Below are 12,167 nucleotides of genomic sequence, written 5' to 3'. Positions count from 1 at the left end.
AAAATACAGCTCCAATTATAAATCATTGTTATTAAAATAAAGTGATTACATCTGTTAAGATGTGTATGTGTTGTAATACACATATAATGGATTTTTTTTTAAATACAAATGTCGCACATTCTAGATACTTTCAGGTTAGGCTGATTGGCCGTTGTAAATTAACCCTCTCAAAATGTGTGTGCCTTGTGGGTGATCTGACGCTCCAATCAGTACAGTACTGGTTAAGACCTTTCGCTAAGGCTCCCGGTACTGGCTTCTGCACTGTGTGACCTTGAAACAGAGTGTCTGGATTAAAAAAAATAATAATTCAGATACAATGATAGCTACTGTAAATGCTTTCCATACTGAGGCACTCTGTTTAACGTGGGAAAAATCTCTTCCAGATCCCAAGCCGTGCCAGCAAACCCGTTATCCTCGCTGTCCTGACCTGGATTTGAAAGAAGATCAACGGATGGGTGTGAACACGTGACATTCAGCATCAGGAGACATAAAATAAACCTTGATAGCTAAAGCTGACTTGTTTATGCAAAGTGCTATGGGATGTAGCCATATAAAGTAAAATTTCAAGCAAATGTGTTCTCATTTTACGTACGTCCTATGAGCGCAGAGGTTGGGAAAGTCATAAATGACAGTATACAGAATGACAGATTGAAAACATAGTTGTTATCAATATAATATGAAGAGATTAATTATGCGCAATGCGATACGAAAGGTTATTTCAATCATTTTCAGGGTCGCGTACTGTACTGTAAACTTTGGCTAACGGTGAAGGAAAATAGTATCGCATTGGAAGTACAACCAAAACGCGTAGCGTCATTTTAGCCATAAAACTAGCCAAAAATTAAATTGAGAGCAAATTCTGCTCAGGAATTCTCCGGGAAGGTGAAAATAAAGTTTCTTTTGCGAAGAAGGGCGGCTCCATACACGCAGCCGGCAAAAGAGAGAGAGAGAGAGAGAGAGAGAGAGAGAGAGAGAGAGACACCCAGAGGCAACCGATAGAAGAGCTGACGAGTACAGTTTCTTTGAGAAGGGGTGGGGACTGTTGACATGGGCTCATTAAGACTTTATACCGCTTTTCCCGTCAGAAACTCGATTGTTCTTAAGGGTCTGTAGAAAGACGGGCGGAAGAGCGGAATGGCAATCCAGACTACTGGGCCTCTTTCACAGGGTGGCCGTCTCTGGACTTAACAGGAATATGTTTTTATTTACTATTAGTTGGGCTTTTTAACAACATTTTTCTTTATTTGAGAATCGTCCCAACGTGATGGAGGCCACAAGACGCTGTCTGGGCCACAGGAGACAGGAGTGGCAGGATAACACTCCCTAACTTTTTATTTTTAATTTATGTTGTATTTTGCAATGTTTTTATTGTACTATTTTAACTCATTTTGCTGGAAATCCCGGAAAATCCTCATGCTCTTTAACCTGGTAACTTAGCATCTCATCACCTCACCTGCCCAGGTAAGGCAAAAAGCAATGCGACGTTTGCTTCTCTTTTCACTTGTCTTATCTTGGCCATTGGTTTTATTGCCTTGTACCGCGTTTTTCTTTTAAAAGACGGAGGCATTCTTCAAACAGGTTATCGAAAGTACACTTTTCATTCGAATTTAACGCGGCCGCACCTTTCAAATCGGCTCACTATGGCCAGTAACTATTGGCAAGCAGTATTTTTTTAACGCAATAGTGAATAATAATCTAATGTCAATATTTTTATTCGGGTCCTGTGAACATTTTGGTTCACGTCACGTCACCGTTAGTCATTCTGTAACAGTACTTTAGTGGGTTAATAGTGTCAGACTTTTCAAACTTTAGTACGCAACATTGTCGTTATTTGTCGACCTGACCCGCATTAGTTACCTTACCGATTGTTTATTTAGCAATACGGAGACTATTATGCGAGCAATTATGTCTAGAAAGTACAATCGACCATGTTAATCAGTTTCGTATCTTCCTCGATGACCTTTTGAAATTTCTTTATTTTTGAAATGGTTCGCCGTAATAACAAGCACCTGGGCGGATCTTGCACGCGCTCATCCACAGATAATGAGATCAGCTTGGAATTGCAGTGTCACCCTAGTGGCTGCGCATTTTAAGCACCGGCTCGAACTGGAGACGTTTTCTTGGCCTGTGTTATTTTAAAGTTCTCTTTACAGTACGGCGCCACTTAAGTCTGTGAAAATAAACTAGTAATTACATATTTCCCATATTAACCATAGGATCCACTAAATAGTCTGCATAAGATGTAGGTTTATCAATTGTTATGTTGAATTATATTTTTCCATCCTCCTAATCTCCGAATCTTTCTCTGATGTTTTCCAAACTGTAGCGGAGTAAGCCTTTCAGGTGTTCTCCATTTCAACCAATGATTACACTTGTATCCCTTTGCATTTTGGGAGCCATTACTTTTTCAGTATTCTAACTATAGTAGATTTTCTGTTTATCATCAGGTCTTATTTTTCATTTCAATTAGCAGGTAGTTTTTTGCACCCAGTCCTTAAATGCTTGAGTTGTGTATAAAAGGAGAATATAATAGCTACAATATGGTGGCAGGAATCAGATCTGAATATACTGGGCACCACTCTAAAGATATCTACACACCATTAATAGTGCCCTTTTAAAATGGTCTTGTATGAGCGTGACGGTGAAAGGGCTGGTACCACATCCAGGGTTGTTTCCTGTTTTGTGCAAGTTGCAGCTGAGATTAGTTTAATTCTTTGTCACACTCTGTTGAGAAAATAAGTGCACATAGAAAGGTTACAAGTGGCATTTAAAGTTAAACACTGACATATTGAATATATAATAGTAAACTGAGTTTCAACCAGCATCAATAAAGGAAGAACATGTAAACTGAATCAAACCATTTCTTGGTAAAAGCAATCTATAACATAAACATTTGAGTAGTAGGCACTATTATGAATTGTAAAGAAAAAGTATCTGTGTTTTGAATGTCAATAAAGAAGCTGACAAATTTGTTCTTAGCTGCAGTGAAGAAAACAACTACTTCATGCTGGTGCAGATTCCAAGTTTGCTCACCACTGCTCTAAAGAGAACATTTCTTATGCTGTCTTACTTACTGTACACTGCCTTTTCTTCAAAGTACTTGCAGACATCAAAATTATATAAAACACATGACTAGTTATGTCTTAAAAATAACTCGAGGAAAATTACAGCCCTTTTGTTTCTTGTAAAATCTGTATTATGCAATTCTATGCTCTTTCATTAAGTTGCTAATAACATGTCTTCTGTGTCCTGGCATGCTTACTGAAATAAGCAGGTGGGTAGAATAGATACAAGAAATATTTGAATATAGCAGCATTCAGGGTACCGAACAGATGAATAATTGACCTTTGTCTTGTTGAGAATTAGCTGCTTCAGTAATAATTTGTGTTCATGTGAATTACTTATGAATGCTTTGAAATCACTTCAGTGTGTTCCCAACCCTGTCCAGTGCCTCTTGATTCACCAAAAACAGCCATAAAGTCATAAATGATATGCCATTCGACTTGTCTTGATGTCTGGTTATAATTTTTAAGCTATTTTGGACCATATGTTGTGTGGCATATTACATCCTTTATGATAGAGATAAAGCTAATAGTTATCTTAAGCAAAAATAATCAGAAGGCCTTGAAGATATACATGCCTCATCCACCGACCCCAGGGGTTCAAACTCTAATAGGATATGAAGGGTTAAAGTTATTCCTTTTCATATAAGTTTATTAAAGGGGGAATTGATAATATAAGAGTAGGCACGTGGAGTGTTGTTTTATACTATTTTTGAGGTTGTTCATCACAATTATGATAATAATTTTGATATTTGATTTTTGTACCGGCTTTCCTAGCTGTTGAAGAGCGACTCCCAGAAGGGTAAAAATAACACATTTCAAACATAAGGATGTGGTGTATCGTTTTAGACAATTTCAAGGTCAGCGATTACCAATATGGTATTATATTTGATCCTTTATTAGGGTTCTAGCCCTGCATTGACTCCTATAAGAGGGTGAGAAATGGCAATTTTCTTTTACAGTCAAGGATATATGACTTTAAACATTTAAACTAAAGCACAAAGTTTAATATTCCAAATATATGATGCAATTATTCTTGGTTATTCTGTACCTTTGTAGCAGTAGGTGTTCATGAGGATAGCAAGGCCTGGAGAAATGTAAAAGGCAGTGTTGGAATTTATAAACAAGTAGTACAATAGCGATTGCCAGCACTGGTGTTTGCAAAGCCTAAGTCTGGTGTGCAGTTTTCAATAAAATTAGAGTAAATCAAGGGATTGATGGCTTGAAAACTTCATCATATGAAAAGCATCAGTGTTTTAGAACTTTATCTATACACTTTCTAAATCAATATATTGCAGTTGTAGTGGGTTTCAATAAGTTTAAATCTATTTTGGTACTATTGTTGGCTGCAAGTCACAAACCATCTTTTGATGAGACACCATTTCCACCAAAATCACAATCGCTTGGAAATCCAGTTTCAAATTGGCAGTCATCCCAACTTGTACTACTTTAGGACATAGGACTAGAGACCATGCAGATCCTTTGAGAATAAGGAAGCGATGTCTAAACAGTAATCAGCCTTAAATTTGAGCTCGGCCTTCTAAAGCTGCTGTTTATTTCCCACTTATTTATCACTTGTGAGTGCACTAAAGTAAGATAATGATTCAATACACAGGTTAACAGCTAATCTGTTAAAAGCACGTGCTAGCTTTATTTCAGGCATAGTTGTATACTTGCCCATTGCCAGATAATTTTGCCAGGACTGGCAACTTGTGACTGTTTAACTGTCACCTTGTGGATCCGAAAGAAAACTTCAAATTGGCTGTAATGAAGTTCTAATATGTTTATACAGTATAGTGTTTTAAATAATTTTTAGTCCAGTGATTAAAGTTAAACCAATCACATTCAATAAACAATAAGCCTTCCTCACAAGATATGTTTTTAAATCTAATGCTGTTGTCATAGCTGATACAAACTGAAAGAAAGTTTGTGGTAGAACAGCTGCTGGAATCCTGGCTGCTTTAAAAAGAAACACAGTTTTCATATTAGTTTAGATTAGATCATCTGCACTGACCGCATGGCTCAATGAAATCCTGGAAGAGCAACATAAGGATTTATACTGAATGCCACCTATCAAACGTTGCAACATGTAAAAATATTTTCACTCTTTACCCCTTCCCCTTGTAACGGGACATTTTTTTGTAGCTGAAGATTTGTTCTGATTAAAGTAATTTCTGTTTAGTACAGAATCTCTTTTCACTACAATAGCAAATAACAGGATTTTTGTCAGTTCAGTAATGTTCATGTTACATTGATGTTGTAAGCTAGTTTTTCAAAAAGGGTCATTGCAGAAGTATATCAAGATATTAAAGATGAAGTAACCCATTTAAGTGCATACTGTACAGTGTATCAGCACTGTTTCTTAGTTTTTATATTTAATATGTATCAAAAAATTGCCAGACAGCAAGAAAACAAATTTTAAAGAACAGTTCAGTGAAGAAACAACATATAGAAGTTAGCAAGAAAACACTTGAAAATTTCCTAGTATTGCTAGACAATGGGACTAGGAATGCTACATTGTAGAGCTATAAATTGTGCTTCTACTGGGACCTTTAAAGGCAATACATTCAGTGTTGTATTTATTTTTTTCTTAATTTGAATCTATAGAAAAAACTTAAATCATGGAGGCCAAGGACACCAGAACTCGGTACCTACTGAGAGTTTGTAATATCCATGCAGTCTTGATACATCAAATTGCCTATTGCTGTTGTGCATCAGGGTCCCATTCATTCTGAAACATGCAGAGTTTTGTCAGCAATACAGTACATAAGTATATTTACATAACCTTATTAAACCTGCTTAATTCAATTCAGAGTTTTAGGACTTGTAGTCTGTACCTGCAGCCCCATGTTCAAGTTCGGAAATGGCTTTGGATAGGGGACCTTTCCTGTGTGCATCTACACTCAAGTTCATCCAAGGCCAAGATGGATTCATCATTTAAACAAACATCCACAACTTTATGATTGTGAAAGGAAAACTGGAATAACTGGAGGAAACCCCATGGAAATGCCATGAGAAATTTGAAGCTGCACATGAACAAATACATTTTAGCAGTCTGTCCATGTTATTCAGAAGACCTGCAGTTTTGTTGCTCTCCACCTTGTGCTCTAGTTTTCGACATTCTAATTTAAGAGTTCAAGTACTCTCATTAAACCAGGGTGAGTTTCTATGTGCAGTAATCACTTTTGTTTTTAAAGGGAGCTACTGTATTCAAGGCCTCTTTTAAAGTTCTCATTATATAATTTGATGTTAGCTGATTTAAATCGTTTTCTGCATTTATGCTTCCGTTTCTTAAAATATCTACACATTTTTGATGCAGAGGTACAATCTAAATGTTGCTCTGTCCTTATTTTAATCTGTGAGTGTATTGGTAACAAGTCAATTGTAATTAATAGTGAAATCAGAAATAATTTAATGAAGTAATATTTAATTTTGAATCTCAATTCTAAGTAATAATTGGATCTAATGTGTAATTTTGACTGAGTTGGGTCATTGAAAATCTGATAAAAACATACTGAGTTTAACAAATACATAACTTTTGCTGAGTGTCAGTTTCCACATCAATGTGTATATTAAAATCCTCCAATACATGCTTATATAGCTAAATAAAAAAAAAAAAATGACTGCGGAGTTCAGTCATGAGCGATGAGTATGATCATGGTGGTCTGTATACTAGTACTAAAATTGTAGTGGAACCAGTTTTAATATCTAATATGCGTGCTTCAAAATATGTACATTTGCTTACATTTTCAAAAGCAGTTTGCAGTTCATCATACAGAATTATCCCACAATCTGTCCTTGCATCCCCTATTAAGAAGAGGAAGGGTGTGACAGCTTGACTGTGTAATTTCGGTGAACCTAACTAAATATTTACCTAAAGAACTTAATGAAATATTTATTAGTTGGAGTATGTGATTTGGAAGCCCATACTTTATCTGCATTGAGATGAATGGAAAAGGAGATTGATCAATTTGTGTTTACATTCCCCACAAAAATTTCCAAGGTCTGACTTGGTCATTTTTTCCTTCTGTTCACCAAGTCATTTTGTCTGTCACTGATTTTTTGAGAAATTGGTTGAGAAAATTAGCTGTTCCACTTAATCACTTTCAGACTACTATGTTTTCCTGTCTATAATAAGTTTATTAGTAGTTTGTCAAATTTCATATTTTTTTAACCCATGTGAACTTGTTTTGGTGTTCTGAATTTGTTTTTAATGTAGAGCAGTATACACAAATAAACTATATACATGTGTTATGTTTAGAAAAATGCAACTGAATTGCACAGCTGAAAATACCATCTGGCATCTGAGACTAGTGAGTCAGAAAAAGATAACCAGGTTTTGTTTCATATAGTTTAACTTTTAAATAATGTTTGTTTTGTGATAGGCACATTACTCTACTCTAAATTTGATTAAGGCATTGTAAAAATGATAAAATGTTTTAAACATTGTAGTCTTACCTTTTTTCTGTTTTTAGATTTTTTTTTTTGATGAAATGCACTGTTATCGTGTTTACTGTGAAAGTTACAATAAAATAAAAAATAACTCCTGTATTAAGTCATTCACCACCAGACCTCTGTCATCCCCTGTTACTTACTATACCTTCATTACTTCCTTTTCCATTTTTAACTTTTAAACATGATTAAGTTTTAATCGTCATAATGTTAACTCAACAGATTTTTTTTTCCCCAAATTTGTATATTTTCTTTTATTTCCTTTTAAGAAAGTAATGACTGTTGGATAAATAGAGCTTAATTTATTCCAGGTGCCTCTGCAATGGCAGCTATATCCTTGGGGGTAATGAGTGACTTAAGTGTTAATCATTTACTTTGTGGTGACTGTTTTGACTTTTTTTTCCTAATTTGTTTTTACCTTCAGTGCCTGACAAGAACTTTTTAAGGGAGTGACAGAGAGCAACTGAGTCTGGAGCAGCATATTTGAACGAAGGAATACAAGGAAAACATTTCTGGAACATTGATGATAAAGATACAATAAATATTTCCACATGAGATGCAAACCCATTCTTCTAATTCCCAACATGGCAGATCAATGCAACATCCAGTCGGCAGCTTCGAAAAGCATCCGACCTTTTAAATCAAGTGAGGAGTATCTTTATGCTATGAAGGAGGATCTGGCTGAGTGGCTTAATACATTGTATGACCTGGATATCCAAGTGGATAACTTCCTAGAGGCCCTTGAGACTGGCTGCGCCCTTTGCCGCCATGCTAACAATGTGAACCGTGCAGCCCGTGACTTTGAGCTTGAATACCCAGAGGCTGCCCAGTCGAAAAAACTGCCCCGGAGAGAAGTGCTATCTCAGTCTCGCAATGTTGTGCCAGGTTCCTTTGTGGCACGGGACAATGTGTCCAACTTTATTGCCTGGTGTCGACAGGAGCTGGGAATCCAGGATGTCCTAATGTTTGAGACAAATGACTTGGTGTTAAAAAGAAATGAGAAAAATGTTGTTCTGTGTCTACTAGAGGTTGCCCGCAGAGGGGCAAAATTTGGCATGCTGGCCCCTATGCTTATTCAGCTGGAGGAAGAAATTGAAGAAGAGATTCGTGATCAAGAGAACCAGGAACGTTTTGAGTTTCCACAGAACAGCCGAGAAGAGGCATGTTCATACAAAAATGACTACCCCAACAGGCTTCAGAGGAGGGTATTTTGTGATATGCGTAATTTGGATGAATTGGTAAGTTTTTTTTTTTTTTTTGTTAGTCATGTGTTAAATTAATGTTTATTTTTGTATGATCAGCAGCTCATCTAGTTCTAAATAGTTCTGCATCAGTTCTGAATCTTGCAAATATGCAATGCTAAAATGTCAGTTGCTTTAAACATGGTATTAATTATTTCTAAAAAGGTAAGAAGTGTTGTTGGTGTCCTAGTGCTTCAAAATGGTTTTCATATTTTGTTTGCTACCTTTGCCTTAAATCCTTGAGGAAAATCAAATGATTTGCAAAGCATTTATTCAAATTCATGCCCTCTCCCCTTTATTAATTCACTCAAAAGCTGTCTCCCCACTCTTACCAATTTGAATTAGATTAGAAGTACTTTACATTTTTTAAGAGAAGCTGAATAGAAATGTGAATCTACCATTTTTTTTTCTCTCAGTTCAAAAATGACCAACAGATATAAACTGACCAGATATTTGCTGATTTTTCACGAAAGAATGAATTTGAACCAAGTCTATGCTCAGCTGTTACCCTTAACCGTCCTTGGGTGCTCATGTAGTAGCAGGGTTTTGTTCCAACCAGTTTCACAATCTGTGAGCCCTTTTATCTCGAAATGATCTAATTTAATTAGATGGTTTTTTTTTTATTTCTGTTTTTTGTGTATTCAGAAAGGCACAGAAGTGGAATTTTTTGTCATTTAAAATAGAGTTGAATTATTTGTACTTTTTCTATAGCTTTAAACTCTCTTGTTGTTGTTACATTTCATTTAACTTTTTTTCTGTGTAGTTTGTGCCATTAATTGTCATGGGTGGAGTTGTGACATTTTCCACAGGTACTTAATTGCCAGTTGTCTCAAACTTTGGGCTGCATAATTTAAACCTTTTTATCTACAATTTTGTTTCATCATCAGTTCTGCCATGGCTTGTAGCAACTGTTATTGACCAGCATTGTTCCAATGTGTATATATTGGCCAGTACTGTCAACTGATAATTAAGGTTTTGCCAACATTACAGTTCGCTGAATAATTTTGATACATTTTTTATGAGGCAGACATTATTGTAAATTGACATTAAGTTTATAAGCCACAGCAGAAAAACACACACTATAAACAAAGGAGTTTCCCAGTTCTTTATTCATTAGGTAACTATCGTTACTAAAGCAGCATGTCCGCCTGTGTGGTCATAATTCTCTGTAAAAAGGATGACAACAGGGTTGATATCTGCTCTACCTGCAAAAATTTGATAATATGAGGAGACTGCAGAATTGACTCGTTCAACACCACAAATTTGATTACCTATCTGAAGAACCGCTATAACTAATTATAAATTGAATTTCTAGCTGCTAGTGCTCCCAAAACGAAAGTTGACATTTTTGTTTTGTACAGTTTTTTTTTTTCTTTTTTTTCTTCTCTGTTGAAGCGCTTAAACATACACTTGGCAAGAGTGGCAAGACAAATTGCAGAGTTCACTTTTCTAGGTTGTCATAAAATGAGACTGTGGCGGATTTTCAGAGCCACTACTGTATTCCATCTATTTACTGTACTTGATCCAAGTAATATATATATATATACATCCATCCATTATCCAATCCGCTATATCCTAACTACAGGGTCACGGGGGTCTGCTGGAGCCAGTTCCAGCCAACACAGGGTGCAAGGCAGGAAACAAACCCCGGCAGGGTGCCAGCCCACAGTGTGTATGTGTAAATGTATATATGTGTGTGTGTATATATGTGTGTGTATATATATATATATATATATATATATATATATATATATATATATATATATATATATATATATATATATATATATATATATATATATATATATATATATATATATATATATATATATATATATATATATATATATATATATCTAATTTTTTTTTTTTTTAAACCAAGATAATGAAAGACAGGCAAAATTGGCAATGGAGAAATAACTAGTCAACATGTCAGCTGGTGACAGAGATGCAGAGGGAAATAGCGAACCACAAGAGAGAAAGATTTGCACTCTGAGAGATGTAGTTGCTGCCATGTTTTGAGAAATGTATGAAGAAATTCTTGAGGAAAATTTAATCTGTGGCTGCAAAACCACATTCAACTGTTACAGAAGTAAAATAACTGAACCATAAAAATAATACCCAATTTTCTGTGACAGTCTCGGATTTTAGGTTATTAATTGGTGGTCCTGACACTCGTATCACAGATTTCAGGAATTTTTTTTTTTTTTTTTCCAAACCCACAAATCATACACTGCAACATCCAAATATCCAATTAGTCTTCTTGTGCAGGTGTAACTTAAACCACTGTCGGTATCACATGGGAGCCTGCAGGAGCCAGGCTGAAGGCATAACTTAAGAGTCCAAGGCAAACTCTGCTGCAAAAATGCGCTGTGACAAAAAGGCTCACATTAAAGACCTCGCCTAGCATTTTCCTTCAAGTGTTTTCAATTCACATTTGCTACATTGCCTGCAAAACTGATGTCACAGCAGTGTAGCCTGTGGGATGTTTAATTTTGAATTGCCCAGTTGCTTTTGGGGTGAAAAAATGTATGAGTTTAATCGCATTTTAACTTGGAACTGTTCTTTTGGTTATGTGCCCATTTAATTAAAGTTCTCTTCTTTGAGAAAAACATATCCTCTGCATCCAAACTGTAAAAGATTTTAAAAGAACTACTCCAGTTTTAATGCAACATAACTTTAATTCAGAATAATCCAGTAATGTATCATAATTGCTCAAGCACTAGCGCATTTTCTCAATATCAAAAGCCACACTTACAGCAAAAATTTTACAAAATGAAACTGTGCATTATATGGCACAAACTATTATACATTGAGCTTATAATATCATAACTAGCACTTGTTGGTTGTTACATTTTTGTTGATGGCAGTGGTTGGTAGAGGGTGTTGTCCTGTTTTTATTCACCAGAAATCTGGTCAGCATAATTATAATTTATTACTTTTTACTATTATACCAGGTAGGGCAGCACAGTGGTGCAGTGTGTAGCTGTACTGCCTCGCAGTAAAGAGACCAGGGTTCACATTCTCAGACCTCCTTGCTTGAAATTTGCATATTCTCACTGTGTATGCGTGTTTCCTTTGGGTGTTCCAGTTTCCCTCCACAGTCCAAAGACATGAGGTAGTGCAGCTTATTTTCCCAAATTGTACCATTGTGAACAGTGAGGGCCTATTTTCAGCTGTGTCAAATGCAGTGAATGAAAGAGAAACAAACGTGCTGGTGAACAGGCAGAAATCAACTTTGTCATGATATTCTAATTTTATGGCCTCTGTCTGTCTGTCTCTCTCGTTGGTTGTTACAATAAAAAATGTCAGTTAAATATATCATATAGGAGACACACACAGTGATATTTGAGAAGTGAAATGAAGTTTATTGGAGGTACAGAAAGTGTGCAATAATTGTTCGAACAAAATC

At 35.8% G+C, this 12,167-nt stretch overlaps 1 protein-coding gene across 1 annotated transcript in view; it reads left to right on the top strand.

Annotated features, from left to right (window-relative positions):
* The first annotated feature begins 1,022 nt into the window (after positions 1 to 1,022).
* The window catches only part of gas2l1 (growth arrest-specific 2 like 1), an 83,437-nt gene continuing 72,292 nt past the window's right edge, over positions 1,023 to 12,167 (top strand). Inside the window, exons 1-2 of the mRNA XM_039769901.1 lie at positions 1,023 to 1,461; positions 7,939 to 8,752. Of these exons, the coding sequence (XP_039625835.1) occupies positions 8,066 to 8,752 (687 nt within the window). The 5' untranslated portion in view covers positions 1,023 to 1,461; positions 7,939 to 8,065. The remainder of the gene's footprint in view (positions 1,462 to 7,938; positions 8,753 to 12,167) is intronic.

The sequence above is a fragment of the Polypterus senegalus genome, chromosome 11 (assembly GCF_016835505.1).
Source record: "Polypterus senegalus isolate Bchr_013 chromosome 11, ASM1683550v1, whole genome shotgun sequence".
Lineage (NCBI taxonomy): Eukaryota > Metazoa > Chordata > Cladistia > Polypteriformes > Polypteridae > Polypterus > Polypterus senegalus.
This window is presented reverse-complemented; position numbering and strand designations above follow the sequence as displayed.